This window comes from Symsagittifera roscoffensis, chromosome 2 (genome assembly GCF_963678635.1).
Source record: "Symsagittifera roscoffensis chromosome 2, txSymRosc1.1, whole genome shotgun sequence".
In the NCBI taxonomy this organism is placed as follows: Eukaryota; Metazoa; Xenacoelomorpha; order Acoela; family Convolutidae; genus Symsagittifera; species Symsagittifera roscoffensis.
The window spans coordinates 29101053-29121861 of NC_087063.1; the positions used below are offsets into that span (position 1 = coordinate 29101053).

The 20809-nt window shown below is 36.0% G+C and overlaps 1 protein-coding gene across 1 annotated transcript in view; it reads right to left on the reverse strand.

Annotated features, from left to right (window-relative positions):
* Positions 1-14879, reverse strand: part of LOC134839788 (serine/threonine-protein phosphatase 2B catalytic subunit beta isoform-like) — a 46239-nt gene extending 31360 nt beyond the window's left edge. The window contains exons 1-4 of the mRNA XM_063855410.1: positions 14873-14879; positions 14113-14438; positions 13303-13525; positions 12855-13082 (exon numbers count right to left, since the gene is read on the reverse strand). Of these exons, the coding sequence (XP_063711480.1) occupies positions 12855-13082; positions 13303-13525; positions 14113-14438; positions 14873-14879 (784 nt within the window). The remainder of the gene's footprint in view (positions 1-12854; positions 13083-13302; positions 13526-14112; positions 14439-14872) is intronic.
* Between the last annotated feature and the right edge of the window lie 5930 nt (positions 14880-20809).

Here is a 20809-nt window from a genome sequence, read left to right on the forward strand (position 1 = left end):
TTCAGCAAAAATCATTGTTCCAGATGGCTGCAGCTATGTGTCAAGCTCTTCTCAGCTTTTATTCAGAGTATTGTCTAAAATCGCTATTTATTTCCATTTCCAGTGATTTTTACGAAAAATATATATAGTAACCAATAATTTTTGTGTCTCTACCCACAATTCTTACTGTTCTTTTGAAAATTGTAAGTTCCACATACTTCTGATTGGTTCATCTTTCGATCAAATTTTACAACGATTGGGTAATTTTCATTTCACATACCAAATTATCGATTTTCTTTACACTCTGTACAAATACAGATTTCATTCGAATTTTATTTCATCAACTGGCGAAGTTTTCAATCAACTTGACCTCGCTGTTCATCACAATTTGAAATGGAAAGGAGCAGAAAAAATGCCAAGTGTTGCAAAGAAAAGACTGTTACGCAAAAAATTCAAACGTCACTATTTATGTTCTAACCATAAACTAGCTTCCACACAAACTATTGGTTCAGCTTTTCTAGAAAGAGTTCGTATAGTACAAAACTCAAAATATGAACATGATTTGTTAAAAATAATTGACTGTTTTATTGATGGTTATGGATTTGTAAATAGTGATCATGTCAATTTTTCAATAAAAAACTTCTGATATTCCATCTATTTTCTCTCATATGTTTACAAAGTTACCATTAATTTTACCGAAAAAAAAAATCACCGTGGTCCAAAACCTTTGCACAAAAATTTTTCAAACATGTAAGAAAGATGTAATATTTGTTTTGATTTTCAAAAAGTTGCAAAAAAAACATTTTAATTTTTTTAACAAGTTTTAAAAAATGTTTCAATTTTTTTGACATAATGCGAAAATTGTTTCACTTTTTTCGACAAAATGCGAAAAGTTTTTTACTTTTTTCGATAAAATGCGAAAAGTGATTCAATTTTTTCAACAAAATGCGAAAAGTGTTTTACTTTTTTCGATAAAATGCGAAAAGTGTTTCAATTTTTTCAACAAAATGCGAAAAGTGTTTTACTTTTTTCGATAAAAAGCGAAAAGTGTTTCAATTTTTTCGACAAAATGCGAAAAGTGTTTTACTTTTTTTCGACAAAATGCGAAAAAGTGTTTCAATTTTTTCTACAAAAGATTAAAAGTGTGTACAAGATGCAATATCGATTAGGTAACTTTTTAATTGTGTACAGTTTTTCTAGTGTTTTTTCCGAATTTTTGTGCAAAAATTAATCAAATTTTTTAACATGTGTGCAAGTTCGGAGCACTAATTGTTTTTCAATGGTTTATCTTGAACCTCTCATCTATTCTCATAATTAAAATGAAATTGAAGAAATTAATTACAGAAAACGAAGTTAAAACCAAACAATCTTTATTTACAAAAACATTTAATCAAAGAGCTGTCGAGCAGCAGAAGAGTTCTGGAGGTTCTCTATGGAACGCAGAGTTGGACGAGGTTCCATTGCTGGTGGTTGTTGTGGAGGAGTGTTTTGAGGCGTCATTGTTTCTGAGAATCCCTCATCTTCATCTATTGTGATGGGGTTTTCGACTGATCCTTCTTCCTCCCAAGGAAAGAGGAAGTCGTCGACTGGTTGAGCCACATATCTAGAAGCAGGAATCTCGGGGTAGTTCATTCCCACATGGTCAGACACTTCCTCCATCATTTGCATTGTTCCAAGTTGGTTCACTGTGATGGGAACTTGCATCATATGATGTTCGTTGAAATCCCTTCGCATCACTTCCACCATGTGTCAGACTTGGATTGGATTTCCATTCGTGCCAGAAAAACTCCAGAGACTGTTTCTCGCACTTGAATTTGTACTAGATCAGGAGAAAATTCTACAGAGTACATGAGGTTGCTGTTTTGCACTGAGAAGATCATTTTGAGCAATAAATTGAGTACAAGAGTAAAAATAAGAAAGAGTTGAGAGAGGGATAGTTGACGGAAGATAAGTTGAAATTAAGGTATTTAGAGCTGAGAGAGGAGGTAATTGACGGTAGTTAAATTGAAAAAAAAAATGATTTTTAGTTAGGAGTTAGGGGTACCTTCAACTCGACTGTGTGGGTTTAACCAATCAGAATTGATTTTCCTTATTTGGATTGTAGTCGTGTCCAATCAGATTTCAGCTTCCTTTTATGGGATTCTTGGATAAAAGTCGTATCCAATCGGAAACAAAGCTCCATTTTGGATTTTGTCGTTTCCAATCACAAAAACGTTCAATTTTGTTTTAGTTGTCGTATCCAATCAGAAGACGCTTTTAAGGACTTAAATCTTCCAAATAAGTAAAAATATACACAAAAGCAATTGCAAAAATAAATGACCAAAAGTTGTTTGCAGTAAAAATAAGAAATATTGCTGATATAAGTAACAAAAGAAGGAAAAAAAATAAAAGTAACATCTCTGCAACTTTTTTCATCAAGTTAATTGAATTTTTTGTATGTAATCAAAGAGAAATTATTGATTTTTGAGTAGATAGTCAAGTTCTTTGATTTTGATGTAAATTTGGGAAGATAACTCAAAGTTGACGAATTTTTCAAAGCAGACTTCTGGAAATCTGATTCCAAACCGAATCAAGCAGGATTTTGAACTTTGAAAATCTTTAAAGAAATGAAGGAATAAAGAACTTTGCTGGGGTGTTTTTACAAATTTGGGTTTTGGATAGGGGATAAAAAAAGTTTTTGATGTTTTATCGTACGATTTTTTGATCAATTTCAAATTCTCGAGAATAAACAAAATTTCTTTCCTTGTGAGGTGTAATTCAGCCCTAAGTTTAAAACTTTGATACGCAATATGTGAATCAAAAGTAAACTCTTTGATTGAGTAAGTTTCTCTGAAGAGACCTTTACTTAGTCGGATAACTCTATTTTGTACAATAAAGACGTCCAAAAAATTATGAAAAAAGTAAGAGTCAACATCTATTTCATCAATAAGAAAATCAATTGGAGTTTTTTCTTTTTTCTTATAAAGTAACTCGAGGAAGCTCAAATGTTTTTTGATAGACATTTTTCAAATAATGACTAAGGTTTTTTAAAAAAAATTAACAATTCACTTTTAGAAAATGCTGAATTCTGATTGGTTGATTTCCAACAAACAGTGTTACTAAAAAAATACTCAATTCTGATTAGTTGCTTTTCTCTAATAAAAAGCGAAAAAAAATTATTTCATTCTGATTTTCTTTTACGTTAAAAGCAACTGCTCTATACTTTGATTAACTACTTGAAATAAATTTCAAATATTTTTAACAATTCAAATAAGTAAAAATTATTTTTACTAAATTTTTTTGGAACATTTTAAATCTCCCAATTTGATATGTACCAAGTACTAACAGCTTTATATTCAGACTTAAAAATTCTCCCATTTTTAGATGCCGTCGCTGAACAGAAACGAGAAAGTGCAGTGTGGGGATTGTGGAAACATGTATGTTCGTCAACATGCGGCTCGACATCAAAAAAGATGTGCTAAAGGATTTATTTCTTGTCCTGATTGTAGGTATTTCACTTACAATCAACAGGAAATGAATTATCACGTGGCCAAAAAGCATGCTCCATGAATTTCCAAGCAATCAACAGTTTGCTCGTCTTGTGAGCAGGAGTTTCCGAGTTACTACTCTCTCCAACAACATCGGAGAAAAGAACATGGGGCGAAACAACGGAAACCAAGTGATACGGTGGCAGACTTGAACAAGATTGTGGAGGGGGAAGGGGAAGATGGAGTGAAACTCAAAGAGGAGTTGAGTGCTTGTCAGCATTTCTTGGTGGACACTGAGATGGAGAATGGGAGGCATAAGGTATTTAACTTTCAAATGTCAAAGTTAGATACCAAGATTATCAACGAGAAGCTTGAAGAAGTCTTCAACAAGCTAGATTTCGCTGCAAAAATCAATATTGCTCTTAGATTTGTTCTCCGTAATGTCGAAACGGGAGAATATCGGTATTATTATGCACACGAAAACAATACTTTGTTCGAAAAATTGCATTTACTGTGTACTAAAGCGGATTTGATTACAATCCAAGGAAAAGTTGAAAAGTTTGATATCGTGGAGCAATGCACCCAAGAACGTCAGAACACAAAGTGGAGGTTCAAATTGATCACAAATGTTACTATTTTTGCTGCACTACTGAAAAACATCCCAATGGGATGTCCAGACTCTGTGTTGCCTGAACCTTTACTACGACATACGCAAGTAAACTGTCTTTTATCGGACAAAGATAAACAACCATACAAAGATCATCTTTGTATCTTTGTCTTTTCCGTGCGTTAACAATGTATTTGCATGGTCACAGTAACCTCGATGCTCACACATCTCAGCTGTTTACAGAGTTTATATCAAAATCTGGATACGATCCGAAGAATCTTCGTGGAGTTTCAATCGATGATTTACCTGTTGTAGAGGGAATAGTTGAACGAAACATATTCATTTACGATTTTGATATTCAAGAAGAAGAATATGTTGGAGAATTAGCCAGTCGAAGTATTGGAAAATTTTAAAAAACGGTGAAATTGCTAAGAATCAACAACCATATTATTCACACGAATGATATTGATTCCTTCTTCAAGTGTTTTCGATGTCCTAGCTGTGACTGTTTCTTCAACAGATCAAACAACTTCGACCGACATCTTCTAACTTGTAAAGATCGAGTGCGACATATTTATCCCAAAAATGCGTACACACTACGGGAAACAATATTCGAGAAATTGGATGGCTTCAACATTCCCTACACTGAAGGTCAGAAATTGTTTAGCAATGTTGCAGTTTTTGATTTCGAATCGATTTGTGTTCCCACAGAAAAATTGAAAGCAACTGAAACAACTACTTGGATTGGAAAACATGTCCCTATTTCCGTATCAATATCTTCAAATCTGCAAGATTGTCCAATTTTCTTGTGTAAAAAAGATCCAGAACTTGTAATAATTGCTTTTGTTTCCAGCTTGGAACTTCTGGCTGAAAAAAGTAAACTACAAATGACAACCAAGTTTCAAGAAATCGAAAACACTGTCAATGATCGAGTCAAAAAGATCTTTGATAAGCTTAATGCTAGAACTTTAACTAAAAGACTAGAAGTCTTCGATTATGAAGATGAATGTGTTGAGGATGGCGACGAAGATGACATGTCAACACAATTCTTGAGAATTCAAAAAAATCAGTTGATCGACTTGAAACAGCATTTAGAGCGTTATGTTAATACCTTACCGGTGTTCGGTTTCAATAGCGGCAGATACGATCTGAAACTTATCAAATCTTATTTGATTCCATACCTTATATGTGATAAAGAAATTGAACCAACAGTCATTAAAAAAGCAAATGACTTCATATCATTCAAATTTGGAGATGTTCAGTTTTTGGACATAATGAAATTTCTTGGAGGGGCAACAACATTGGATTCGTTTCTGAAAGCCTATAAAGCAAGTGAGACCAAAGGTTTTTTCCCTTACGAATGGTTTGACAGTCCAGACAAGCTTGACTGTACGGAGTTGCCTCCATATGAAACCTTTTTCAGCAAACTCAGAAACCACAACCCTCTCGAGAAAGATTTCAACGATTACCAAAAACTGGTTAATGGAGGACTTGATCAACAAAGTGCGCTGAAAAAGTTGCGTATTCAATCAATTCCACCAACAGGTTTTGAAAATTACTCGTATTTGAAAAACATCTGGGAACAACAAAGCATGATTACTTTCAAAGACTTCTTACGATGGTACAACAACAAAGATGTTGTTCCTACTCTTGAAGCTATGCAAAAAAAGATAGAGTTTTACCATGATAAGGGAATTGACATGCTGAAACTGGGATGCACGCTTCCAAATCTTGCAAATATCTGCTTACACAAGTCGATAAATCACAAATTTTGCCCGTTCTTTGAAGGAGATAAAGATTTATGTGAGAAAATTAGAGAAGACATGACTGGTGGTCCATCAATAGTTTTTACGCGAAAAGCTGTTGTCGATCAAACTTATATTCATAACTCGTCAAATATTTGTAAGACAATTGTTGGAATTGACGCTAGCCAATTATATCCATTCGCAATGTGTCAAGAGATGCCAACCGGACTTTACACAAGATGGGAGTATGACTCTGAAACTGATCGTTTTAAAGCTAGAAATAACAGAACAAGAAATTTCGAGAACATGGTTATGTCTTTTTATCAAGAGTTTTTACACAACCGGAAAGCAGAAAAAAATTGACTGTTTTCATGTTGATGGTTACTGTGATCACTGTAAAACAGTATTTGAAGCTATGGGTTGCTATTATCATTTTTGCTCATGTCAAGAAACCCGTTCATCGTTGTCAGAACAAGATATTGAAAGAGTAAATAAGAAGCGAGAAATGGATGAGTTGAGACGAGAGTACATAAAAGAAAGAGGTTACAAAATTCAGGAAATGTGGGAGTGTGAGTGGTGGAAGCATTTCAAAACAAATTCGTCAATCAAGAATCATGTCAAGACAAATTTTCTTTCCAAAAGATCTCTGTCTACTGATTCTTTACTTGAAAAAATAAAGAACAGATCTCTTTTTGGTTATGTACAATGCGATTTAATAGTTCCTGACGAGTTGAAGCCTACATTTTCAAATTTTCCTCCAATATTCAAAAACATTGACGTCTCCCGAAACGATATTGGAGAATACATGAAAAACTATGCCGAAGAAAACGATTTGCTGAAAAACCCACAACGAATGTTGATTTCCAGTTTTAAATTAGAAAATGGTACAATCATCACACCTCTTCTTAACTTCTATCTAAGTCTTGGACTTCAATGTACAAAAATTTATCGATTTGTTGAGTACACACTTAGGAAATGTTTCAACAAATTTCTTCAATCTGTTGTTGATGCTCGACGAGAAGGAGACGAGAATCCACATTCTGGAGTTGTTGCTGAGACGATGAAGCTTCTCGGTAACAGTTCGTACGGTTATCAAATTATGGACAAATCCAGACACACGATAACCAAATATCTCGGCGATGAGAAGACACACAAAGCAATAAATGAGAAATTTTTCAAGCGATTGAATATTGTGAAAAAGGACTTATATGAAGTAGAACTATTGAAGTCAACAATTGAACATAGAGAACCAATTATTGAAGGTTTTTTCATTCTTCAATACGCCAAACTTAGAATTTTGGAGTTATACTACAACTTCTTCCACAAGTATTGCGATGAGAATAAATTCGAGGAGTTGGAGATGGATACGGACTCTTTGTATCTAGCTTTAGCAGAAGATAACCTGGACGATTGTATATTACCAGAGAAGAAAGCTCAGTGGACACTTATTCGTCGAAATGATTGTAGAGATGACTTTATAGCTGATGCAGATAAAAAAAAATTTCCACGTACATGCTGCGCTGTTCACAAAAAGCATGACAAACGAGAACCTGGATTATTCAAAGAAGAATTTCGCTGTACTGAAATGTTGTTCCTGTGCAGCAAGACGTATTGCTGCTATGATGGTAAGAGCGACAAATTCAAATTTAGCAGCAAAGAGCTCAACAAAAGAACGCTAGAAGACACTGGGGACGGACCAATGTCTAAATACAGACGAGTTCTTGACGAAGCTTAAAATTTCAAGTCGACCAATCGCGGATTCAAAACCTCCAACCATTTAGTTGGAACATATGAACAAACTAAAAAAGGACTCAGTTACTTTTACCCGAAAAGGGAGGTACTTAATGATGGAATACATACTAAGCCCTTGAATTTGTAAGTTTATTCTATAAACTGTAGTAAAACTTCATACCATACAATCATTTATATATTATTCAACTTTTCAACTGTAATATAACAATTTACAGTAATTTAATTTTTTTTTCTGAAAAACTTTGTTTCTTCTTTGAAGCTTCAGTTAGGTTTCAGCATAGTTTCAGACACTTTCAATTTAAACTCTAATGGTTTAAAACAAAATAAAAATCATATCTTAATACAATGAAAAAATCTAAAACCTATCGCATTGGTGTAGAGAATCTTAAAAAATGGTAAAATCGGGCGCCAAAAATTTTTCTGAAACTTGTCATCTGAAACCTACCATCTTAATACATGGGAAACCTATTCCCTACCTTAATACATTGTAGACTCTATACCCAATCTTAATACATAGCTGGGAGACCGGATGTTCTATTCCCTATCTTAATACATGGGGGTCTCCCACCAACCCCCCCCCCCCACTCTTGCTCACTCATATACTACTACTGTTGGTGATCACAGATCCAACGGAGCAGTAGAACGATTCATTTACACTGTTAAAGCTAAACTTCTGGCAATGTCGTTTAACGAACCAAAACCATCTTTGAACACGTCTATTGATAAAATCATTTGGAATATTCGTTTGACGAAACAATCATCCATTGGATGCTCTCCTTTTGCAAGACATTTTAATAGATCCCCCAACACGTTTTGGAAATCTCCGGTCTCTCACGCGATTAGTTTAGATAAGGGGAAGTCAATACTATCAAAGGATAGAGCACAAGACTGGGGAGCAGACGACGCGTTTGAGGATGGCTATATGGAAAACAGAGCATCGGAAAATAGAGGGTTTGAGAGCGACCCTTCAGATAAAACAGACAGAAACCTCCTGCGAGCTCCACTGTCAAACCCGTTCAGCCAAGGAAGACAATTAACCGGAGGGAAGGCGAACCATAATTTAAACCTTCTGGAAGAGCAAGCTTACCTTTTCTGATGGGTTCCTTAAATCTGTCAATTTTGTGTATCTCAGCCACTTTTTTAATCCTCGGAGACAGTCCGCCATGTACACAGAAAAACTGTTTGTTCAATATGGCTGCAAGAGGTAAGGCTTCGAAAGACTACTCTCGGAAACCCTCAATCCAATGGATGCACTCAACCAAGCGATCATCGACGAAAAAGGCTACTATATCCACCTAAAACTAACAAATATGACTAGATCATTCAACACGACAGGAAGTAGCGGTAGAGTGTACAAAAAATTTAATAATGTAAAAAAGAACCAAGCCTGAACATTGAAAGATCAAATACTTGTATGAAATGAGGTTATGCGTTTACCGAGGGTCATCTGAATGTGTGTCCGGCGAAAGAAATTGATTGTAATATCTGTAAATATAAAAGACATTTTGGAAGACTATGTAAATCGAAAGGAAGAAATACCGCTGTAAATACTGTAGATGAATCTGTAAATAGTCAGAGTTGTTCATATTCCCCAGAAGACCTTCAGGCAAGAAGCAATGAGATTTTTTGCGGAGTGATCAACGCGTGGACCGAAGAGGGGACAAGCGACAACGATAACTATTCTGTTCTTAACATCAGAACAATGTACGATACCAATGGCTTGGAAACCAAGAAATTAGTCAACATTGGACTGGGAGACGATGCGATAGTTAACTTGAACATTCCAGTGGATTCTGCAAGCCCAGTGAGCTTCCTGAAGCAAAACGTCCTACACGAATTGAAGTTGAGAAATCCACAATTGAAAATACACCCGGTAGAGAAGAAAACAAGGGAACTATACTGCGGGTTTACCAACGACACAATCAACATCATTGGAAAAGTGATGGTAAGATTACAATCCAATGGATGGATCGCGGACGAAATCCCATTTTTTATCACTTCTGGACATGAAAGGAACATCCTGGGAAACGACAACCTACCGAGAATTGGAATCAAGATAGCTCAACGACAGCCTCTACTACCCGTCAACAACATATCACGCCCAGAGTTGTGTAAGTTAAACAGTAATTCAGACACAATCCTTAATCTGTATCATAAGTACAAAGGATTTGGGAACAGAGTTGGGAAAAAACCATCGGACAGAAAAATTACACATTTTCACTCTCCATTCAAACCTATCCAAACCAAAGGTAGAAGAGTTCCCCTGCATTTACTAGATAACTTAAAGATGGAACTAAATAGAATGGAAAAAGAGGGGCATATTGTGAAGCTAAACAAATGCGGTGAAGATTGTTTCATAAGTCCAATAGTGATTATAAGAAAAGAAGACGGTAGCATCAAGTTGGCATTAGACTCGAAACTATTAAATAACCAGATATTCAAGAACAAATATCAAATGCCAAACATACATGAACTGATAGACTACATAGCGCTCTAACTGTCAAGTAAAAAGTCAGGAGAAGTTTGGTTTAGTAAGCTAGATCTAAAAAATGCGTACAGTCAACTTCAATTATGTACAGACACCAGCAAACAGTGTAACTTTAGTATTGTGGGGGGCGAAACCACCGGGACGTATAGGTTTTTAACGGGATTTTACGGACTGGGCGATATGCCAAACGAATTCTAGAGGGTGATAGATTTTTTATTAAAAGATATTCTTTTTACTAATTGTTATATAGACGACATTTTAAAAGCTTCGAAAGGATCATTAAATAAACAGTAAGCGATATTATCAAAAAATTTAAACATTTTGGACAACAAGAATATGGCGGTAAAATTGGAGAAAAGTGCATTTTTCCAAGTAGAAATAGAATGGCTGGGTTTCAAGATATCGAATTCGGGCGTAAAACCACTGGTGGGAAAATCAGGTTCGATGAAAAGCCTACCAAATCCCAAAAACATTTCCGAACTAAGGTCATTCCTTGGATCAATCAATCAGTATATGAAATTCGTCCCGAACTTGTCATCTATAAGTTCCCCCTTACGACCACTTCTCGTAAAGAAATCAGTGTACCAATGGAACGACTAGCATACGAAGACGTTTGAAGAACTAAAACAACAGATAGTTAACATCACAGAGAACAACCATTTTGACATAAAAAGGATGTCAAGACTTAAGATAGACGCTTCTCATAGCAGTCTGGGAACCACCCTAGAACAATGGGATGGGGAGAATTGGTTAACAATAGCATTTGCATCCCGATTTTTAAATAATCACAAAAGTAAATATTCGACTAATGAACTTGAATTGTTGGGAGAAGTCTGGGCGATGGAGCATTATAAAAATTACTTGTATGGCACTGACTTCGAAATCGTAACGGACCATAAGGCATTGCTTTCAGCACTAAATGCAAATGAGAGTAACAAAACTATGCACAACACACTAACCCGTTGGGTAAACCGACTTTTACTATTCAATTTCAAGATCAAACACATACCGGGAAAAGAAATGGGATTTACAGATTTATTGTCGGATTACCTTCAGTAAAAGCTCTCACAACCTCTCACTATTATAGCGAATTTGTAGTGACTACAGTACAAAAGATTGTAGAAAACCTCTCTGTAAATAGTGATTGTAAAAAGAATAATTGTAAAAAGAACGAATTGTATAATCCAGTGGATGTAAACACGATCAGTAACTTGGATTGTAATAATCCAATGGGTGGAAAGAAAGAATTATCGCTTAGCATCCAACGGTCGTTCTTCTCGAATATTCTGAACTACGTAAACAGCACAGTTATAATTTGTAATTCCAATCACTCACGTTCAGAGTCTTGTACAAGCGGTTGCGTTCCACTAAATTTATCAAAGTTTGATTTCAATTTTTTTGATTTATCAGATAAAATCTTTTTATTTTTTCTTGCCCAGTCAATACTTTCAATTAATCAGTCGTTCAGATCAAAAAGAAAACAGTCACAAGAAATCATTACATCGGTTAACTTGCTAAAATTTTCCCTTAGGGCAGAAAATAAAGGAATTTCGTTGAACTTCAATAACGATACAATGTCAGATTTACACAAGAAACTACTGGCCAAATATAAGGGAGATCTCAAATTACCATACATTCCGCTATCCCTTACAGATCATTGCTCAAACAAGCTAATAAAACTGATGTCGGAAGAGACAAAATCCTAAAGGAGGTGAAGAAGGCAGTAGAGGAAGGCAGACCACTGGATAAATTCGGAGCCTACCAAAAGAACTTTCAGAGAGACATTCACGTTAAAGAAGGAGTGTTATTTAACGATAACAAATTGATAATACGAGCAGCTCTAAGGTCGCCATTCCTGTCATTACTGCATGAAACACACCCAGGACAGTTTGGGATGAAATCCTTTGCAGAGAATATTTGGTGGCCACATCTATACCGGGAGATTTACTATCACGGGAAAAATTGCATCCAGTGCATCAAGGCCGGTATAATCTAAAAGTGATACTAGGGACGAAAAAATACGGAGAAATTACCAATTCTGACCGAACCAAACGAAGAAGTAGATTTAGACTTTGCGGGTCCATTGGACAAAAATTGGGGTAACTCGAAATATCTTTTGCTATGCATCGACCGCTTCTCAAAGTTCCCGTCAGCAAAAGTAATGAACAACACCTCGGCTAATTCAATTTTATCTTTCATGACAGATTATTGCCACCTTCACGGATTTCCAAAATCTATTAGAGCCGACCATGGGTCATGTTTTACTTCTTTCAATTTTAGAAACGTCTGCGAGAAGAACAATATTAAATTAGTTTTATGTACTGTTGGTGATCACAGATCCAACGGAGCAGTAGAACGATTCATTTACACTGTTAAAGCTAAACTTCTAGCAATGTCGTTTAACGAACCAAAATCATCTTTAAACACGTCTATTGATAAAATCATTTGGAATATTCGTTTGACGAAACAATCATCCATTGGATGCTCTCCTTTTGCAAGACATTTTATTAGATCCCCCAACACGTTTTGGAAGTCTTCGGTCTCTCACGCGATTAGTTTAGATAAGGGGAAGTCAATACTATCAAAGGATAGAGCACAAGACTGGGGAGCAGACGACGCGTTTGAGGATGGTTATATGGAAAACATAGCATCGGACAATAGAGGGTTTGAAAGCGACCCTTCGGATAAAACAGACAGAAACCTCCAGCGAGCCCCACTGTCAAACCCGTTCAGCCAAGGAGGTAACTGGTTTAGGAAGACAGTTAACCGGAGGGAAGGCGAACCATACTTTAAACCTTCTGGAAGAGCAAGCTTACCTTTTCTGTTGGGTTCCTTAAATCTGTCAATTTTGTGTATCTCAGCCACTTTTTTAATCCTCGGAGACAGTCCGCCATGTACACAGAAAAACTGTTTGTTCACTATGGCCGCAAGAGGTAAGGCGTCGAAAGATTCCATACATGCCTTGTACACTGTCTCAGAATACTTAGCCAGACATTCCTCTTTAAAGGTGAACACTTTAGTGAGATGCCTGCATTCGTGGTTTCCTAGAAACAAATAAACCAGATTAGAGTTTTGGCAATTAAATCGGGTACTGATCTGGTGTTTATGCAAGGAGAAGGCGGATGTAAAAAAACCACTCAGAAGTTTTGTTGATATTTTTAAGGTCCCGAGAATCGGTACAAATGAATTGATTTCAATAGATAATCGAATTTTTTTGCCTATTTTTATTAAGGCAAATTTATTAATATATTTCAAAAAATCTACCTCTGAGCATGAGTACATGTTTAGGATAAGCAATCTTCATGGCATAGAGTAGTAACACACACTCTATGCTGAACATGCCCCTGTCCACGTAGTCCCCAAGGAACAAGTAGGTGTGTTCACTGGCACTGCCCCCTATCTTGAGGAGGCGAAGGAGGTCATAGTACTGTCCGTGGATGTCCCCGCAGATGATGACAGGCGCCGGGATCTCCATCAGAGTCGGCTCCTGGAACACAGACAGCTCACTAAAACTCTGTAGAGGAGCGATGAAGAAGTGACTAAGATCTAATAGCTCGTAGGTTGGTTATTCCTCGTGAATCAATGGTCATAGCTGTTAACACTCTTTTTTTCTCAAATACTAATTGTGCTATAAGATTATACTTTGAAGTCGTTTTGTGTACCTAGAGTTCAAGGTACGAAGGACGGCATGTACGAAGTCAAGGAAAACTGTGAAACATTAATTGTTCATATCTGTTCACTTTTTCTCAGTGACAAGCTTCACTATGATTTATTACTGCAAAACTACTTTTAATTAATTTTTAGGAAAAACAATTTCATCAAAAATCACGGAAAAAACTAAAACAGAAACATTAACTTGATGACATAGTCTTTTAAACGTTCATATTCCAAATAAAATAAACTGTAAATGATATTTTAAAAAAAAGTTAGCTTGAATTTCTTTTTCCGCTGCGATGCATCAATTCATGAAAAAAGTTCGATAAAGTTTTGATATGAACTCGAAAAAATCTGATTCCTCAAGGTGGAGTTCATACAACAAAAAACAATAAGTAAGTTCAAGTCTACGAAACATACCTTAGTGAGCAATGTTGTCGTGTCTCTTAGGATCTTAAGTGCCCCGGCCTCCGACAATCGGCCTTCCTCCTTCATATGATTTCGAAGGAGTCCCAATTGCGGGAGTCCTCGAGCGTCGAACAGGTCTTCCACTGTCAGTTTCTTCCTGGGAATGGGTTTTCCCTTGGGCTGGGGGGCGTTGGGACGACTGTGGGGAATACTATTCATTCCGGAGCTCGAGTCGTCTTGAGATCCGTCGCCGAGTCCGAGGTGTGATCCACCCCGGGGTTCGCTCGACGAAGATGAAGAAGATGACGAAGAAGACGGGATTGACTTTTGGGAAGACTCTGAAACCAATTCATTGGAATCAAATAACCTCGAACTCATTCATCAAGATCAACCGAATAGTCTGTTACAGTCCAAAATAAACACTGGTGACAGTTGTTTAAATCAAAAAGACGACAGGGTTTTTCACCATTTGCAACACCATAACAGAGTTTTTCTAGGACATTTCGCCTAAACACGGTGATGTTTTTAGGCAAAATTTTGATGTTGGTTTTGGCTAAGTAGCCTTCATTTACAAACTTGTAGAACATTAGTTATTTACAGCATAAAAGTTAAAGAAAACCATTATAAAAATTCGATAAAAACTGCATCCCCCTCGCCCCACTGGGTTTTTACTCATTGAATAAGCAAAAAATATAAATATTTCGTGATGTTAGGAATTATCTCACATATTTTTAAGCAATTTCGATCTTTTTTTTCTGTTTAAGATACTAACTTGACATCAGTCAATGATGAGTAACAATTTTTTTTCGATCATTTCCAGTAAGCTTTGAAGAAATTGTTTGGAAACATTTGGAACGCAACATTAACATTTAATGCAACTTTTGCCATAACCATGATTATTTCGATGCAAACTAGTTTTTATCTCAGTACGTTGTAAAGTGATGACGTAAAAACTTGTGACTTCTTTTAATGTCAAAAAGTTATCTTGATCTTTTTAAGTCACTGACTGGTTGAAGAATTTTCACGGATAAAGTATAAAACCTTTATCATTTAATTTTTTATTCCGGCAATTTGAGCTGCATGTAAAAAATCGGAAAAAAATCAGTGTTGAGAAAAACAGCTTGTTATTTTCGTTTTTGACTCATTGAGAGCTGGAAGTGAATGAAGTTGAGTGACTAAGCTTTGCGTATAAATACAAGTGTGATCGGAACATGCTGTATTTGTATAATTTCGAGAGTACTTGGAACGTGATTGGAACATTCTGTGCTACTTACTTGTTTTTTATAATGTGAAGAGCTAATGATGCTCACGTAGTCCAAGTCTGATTCGAAATTAAGAGAACTGTTTTCAACCAACCCGATCATCGCCTGCCACAGTCGATCACAAAAAAATAGTTGATCGATATACAAAATATTGGCGAACATATACCGCATGCTTGGTTGCGCTTACACTGGGCACGATCGTTGAATCCGCTTAAGTCACTGCAGAGATTCAAGCGGATTACATTGATCATGCCCATGCCCGACCTGACTGACAGAAAATGCAAACTTGCCATACATTCTTTAAATTTAAAAAAAAAATGTTCATATTTGAGAATTGTATAATTTTTGTTTCATTGTATCTTACAATTTTTTTGTTTCATTGTGACTTGCGATTCCATAAATTACAAAATCACAAATGTTTTTGTTTTTATTCCTCTTTTAACTTTATCATTTTTTTGTTTCTTTCTAAACACAGCAACCCTTATATTAAAAACCCATAGGTTTGAATGACGTTTAAAATCTCATCGCAAAGACAAAATTTAATAACTTGAGGGTGAAGCGCACGTAGAAAAAAAACTCAATTTTTTTTGTGAAAATGTTTCAAGAATGTAACAAATCAAAAGAAAAAATTGGGTTCATTTTTGAAATTTTTAACAACGAAACTACGTATCATAGACAAAAAAAAAAACTTTTTGGAAGATGGTAGTTTTTTGTTGCCAAATTTAAAAAATCTGATAAACTGTTTTTTTTGGTAAACTCCTCTGTTGAAGTAGGTGATGATAGTGCTAGTTAAAAACTATTTGCGTCTTTTTAATAATGTTGCAAGCAAAGTCCGACAAGAAGATCTGTAAGTCCGTTCGGCTTGATGTTTTGACTCAGGTCGGCTCTAAGTTCCCGTTCTCAGTTCGACTAGAGGCCCCAGTCAACTCTAAATTGTTTGCCGAACTTTGATATTTGCTACGACTTAGTTCTGTGTTAGGTTTTCATTCAATTCAAATTTATGTTTAGATTCAGTTCGCCTTTAATTTTTGACTCAGTTCGACTTTCAGTTTGAATATAGGCCAGCGCGACTATAAAAGTTTGATCGATATATAACATGATTTGCCAAAACTGCCAGAATAGCCAAAATAGCCAAAAAAATGATTTGCCACTGATTCACTCTTGAGTTATGTATCTAGTACTAGACTCATAGAGTAATTTCAGATATGGTACACCGTCTGCTCGTCACGCTATCTTGTTTCCGGCCGGATAGATTCGTTCAACTTCTACGTCTAATACCGATCTTAATCTTACTCTTATATCTCCTCGTCTCAATAGATCTAGTGTACACCGGTTTGCGCGAGTTAGTTCCAGAATGAGAACAACTGTATTCTAAGTTTAATTCAAATTGCTCTGGTGTTGAAACTACAAGTAGTTCCAACACTTTACAAATAAATAGGTTGTTAGTTTGATGGAGTATGATTGGTTAGTATTTAAAACTTTATAGAGATAAAATATCATAAAAATAACCAATGCTAAACACTAGTTTAGATCTGGTTCCACCCATCCGGGGTTTAGAGAGTTTCAGTTTTTCAATGTTCTTATTGTAGTGTAGGATGGATGATGGCGATTTTTTTTTAGAGGTTGCGAGCATATTCTTTTTTATCTGGTTTGGAAGAAGAGATGTATCACGGCAGTTTCGGGAGATCGTGTTCGGGGTTCTGATCGATTGCGATGAGTATTGATCTGGTTGATAGGAACGCTGCTATTCTCAATCTCGTCTGGGAGCGGCATGTAGTTCGACTCTGGATGCAGTGCCTGGTGACTTGGATCTGTACGTAAACTTGAACAACGAGATGGCCATTGTTCTGTTGCAATAGATTTCTTTTGCTGCGATGCCAAATCGTACTTTAAATCCAGTAGTGATTGTAGGCAGCATGTCAGGTGGGTTTTGCCATTCCGTAATTGGAGTGTGATTGGGTTGTCAAGTTTCGTGCTACTCGTCTTTGGGCTGTTTGTAATCTATATGTTGCATTGTCTTATTTACATAAATAAATCGATGTTAATCTTGTTTTTTAGTCATGATCTTGTATTAGTGTTTATCGCAAAAGCGTTACTATTTAGTTCGGTTATTTTTAAGAGCAACTCACACTTGAGTAACTCCCGTCAAAATAGTGTCGTGGGTGTCACAACGCGTGGATGTAGCACGGTGCGTGAGGCCGGCTATAGAGCATGCTCAGGACGGCCAGAGATGACGGTATAATTTCTTGCTCTCTTTTTGGAGGGTTCTTTTTTTGTTCAACCTTTCATGCAATTTTTTTATTACTAGTGTTTTCTTTTGTTGTCTTAGTTATGTCTTTTTCTCAAAAATCAAATTGTTGGTTTTGGGTTTGACTTTCGACTTTTTGGTGTTTTGTTCTTTTGTGCTCAAACTTAAATTAAAAGTAGTCTTCAAAAGATTAATTTATCTAGTTTTAAGCTGGCGTTAATCCAGTTTGGGTACTGTGGGTTTTCTTTACTTAGTCATGCTGTTAGCTTGTGGTTTATAGTGATAATTATGCTTGCGTTGGTTAATTTGGATTTTTATATAATTCTTTTCCAACCGGATTAAAGGAAAGTTTGAAACGTGTTAAAGCTTGTTTGAGTTGTTATCAGTGAAAGTTGAAAGTTTTAAAGAATTCTTTGTGGGCGAGCAGTGCGAATTTGGATAGAATCTATGGGCGACAGAATATAAAGAAGCGTCTCGAAAAAGGTTAGTACTGCCTTCCGCAATTTATGAACAATTTTTATTATTTTACTACTTCAAAATTATTAAATTTACTGCTTGATTTAGGGGTCAAAATTATTAATTTATTTTCAATTGTATGAATATTTACTGCTTTGGGGAAAAAAATTTATATATTAATTTACTGCTGGGTATGGGATAACTTTATTGCGTCAAATATTGGATAGATTAATAGAAATTGAAGATTTGATGAAAAAAGTTTCTGTTTCTTATTTGGCTTTTTGTTTTGTAGATGGTCGATGATTCGGCCTATGAAGAGAAAAAGAAAACATTGAATAAGAATGGTTGGTGTTGTTTGAAGTTATTAGTAAAATATTGAATTTATATTACCTAATCGTCGGTGAAGAAGCCATGGGGCAAAACATCGTGGATGATATCAGATGAGGTTAGTAGTTTAGCTAGCAAACGAATGATGTGTTTAGTTTGCAGAAGTGGCCAAAGCAATTTGAGTGCTTTCATGATGTTGTGCTCTTCAATGTTAGGTGATTGTTCATACGGTGTGTTTTGAATAAGGTTATATAGTTTGTGATTATAGCGATTGTTATATATGAGTTCTAGGATTGGGGCTTCAACGGGCTGGAGGAATTCATGAGGGACAATTAGTGGACGGGATTCGTCTACATTTAGGAGTTTGGTTAGGGGACAAAAGATATACATCTGGGTGATAGGATCGTAATTTCAGAGGGTGCCTTGTAAGTTAGTGTCCTTAATACAATAGGTGATGTTAAGAAAAAATGGTGATTTGTATTTAGAGTTAATGTATTGATATCTATGGTGCGGTTGTCGTGCTGGTGTATTGAGAGTGTAATGGTGTTGAATGAACTTGTAATAAATGTACGTGTGTGTTTGTTTAGTTCGTAACATGACTTCGTGTGAACAGTGCAAATCACATTCTTTGGGTGTGAAGAAATGAAAGGTTAGTGAAAAGTGGATAAAATTGTTAAAGTATGAATCATAAGCATGAATATTACGTAGTGCTGCTGAGATGACGTTTTCGTGTTTTTGTGTAAGATGTTGATGTTGAAGGTGTATGGGGTCTTGATGAAAAATTTTCCAGTTAGTTGAGGGTTAGAAAATGGGTCGTTGTTTAGAAAGATGTCATCATTAGGTCGTTTGATGTTATGATCGTAATAATTGAAAAAAAAAATCATTAGATTTAGGTGCAGTGAATTTGGTTAGTGATTGTCTGTATCCTATTTGCGTTATTTGTTTTAGGACTAGTGCTGTTGTTAGAAGATAGAGTTGGGTGCTGCATGCTTCATTATCATAAGGGTTGTTATATAGTGGTAGTGATAGTGGATTAATAAAGTGGTAATTAGATGTCCATGAAAGTGTAGGGTATAATACATGCTCGTTTACATAATTGTATTTCTCATCATTGGGGTCTGAATGGAAGTATGTGTGTAGTGGGAAAAAGGGTAGACATTTTTGTAAAAATTATTTTGTATTAATGTAAAGTGGATGATTGACAAATGTGCTGGATGTTCCTGGGTTAGATGGGAATGCAGTATTTGGGAATTTTCTCTCAAAGGTTCGGTAAGCGCGGTTTGTACTAGAAGATGGGGTTGATGAGGAAGTCGGGTTTTGGGAAGGTGTATAATTTGAAGAGGGAGTTGGGGTTGATGGGTTGGATGATGTTATAGACCGTGAGAAATGGTGAATAGTTAGTGTTTGAGGGTGTTGTAATTGTTGTTGTAGTGTTATGAAGTTATCAAGTTCATGTGATTTTTGTGTCTGATCTTGGTCGTTGTTATCGGGTGGTTTGCTGGTTAGAGGGGAATATATGGGTGTAACATATGAAATGGGAGAGGGAGGGGAAGAGGGTTTAATTTTGACTTGGGAATGGATATGTTGAAAAGGATTCTGGGAAAATGTAGATGGACTGGGTTCAGGGTTGGCAAATTCGTCGGGTGTTTCGATATCGGAGTTGTTGAATTGGGAGATAGTGTTATGTACTGTTGTGTTGGAATTAGTATCTGATTCCATGCTGGATGAAGTGTTATGATGAGGTGATTGAGGTCGGGCAAAGCAAAAAGTGGGATGATGGGGAGGTTGTTCTGAAGGTTGGCTGGGTGGGAAATTGATTGATGGAGGGATCTAATTTGGCGGCTCATCGTGGGCTAAAAAGATGGTTGTTCTGAGAACGAAAATTAGTGGCATGTGGTTGTTCTATAGTTTATTCGTATACGTCGTCTATGTTGGGTTGTTGGATTATTATGTGTTGGATTGGGCTTTGTGGATAATTAGATCTCGAAGTTATGAGGTCTGTTAGGGCTATTTTTCTGAAATTTTGTTGTAACATTGATAGTGGGTGGTTATGGTTGATGGTTTGCAATTGTGGTGCTGTAGGCGTTGTATTTGTATCGTTTCGTGATTCGTCATACGTGTTTGGTGTTGTTGATAACTTGGTATTGTATTCTTTTATTTGAGCGTCTAAAAGAATTTTATTGATTGATGTTGAGAATATTCCAAAAAATCCTGCAAAAGCATGGTTGCTACGCTTGCTTGTTTGTTTTCTTGTGTGTGTATTGCGCATGTGTTGTAGTTTCCTTTTAAGAGAGAGAAAAAAATCCAAGAAAATTAAACATTGCGTATAATATAGTCAATCTTTCTAAGATGTAGTAAGGCCATCCTAGAAAGGCAAGAAGTTCGTTTTTCAAATTTACAAAACTAAAAAAATTTA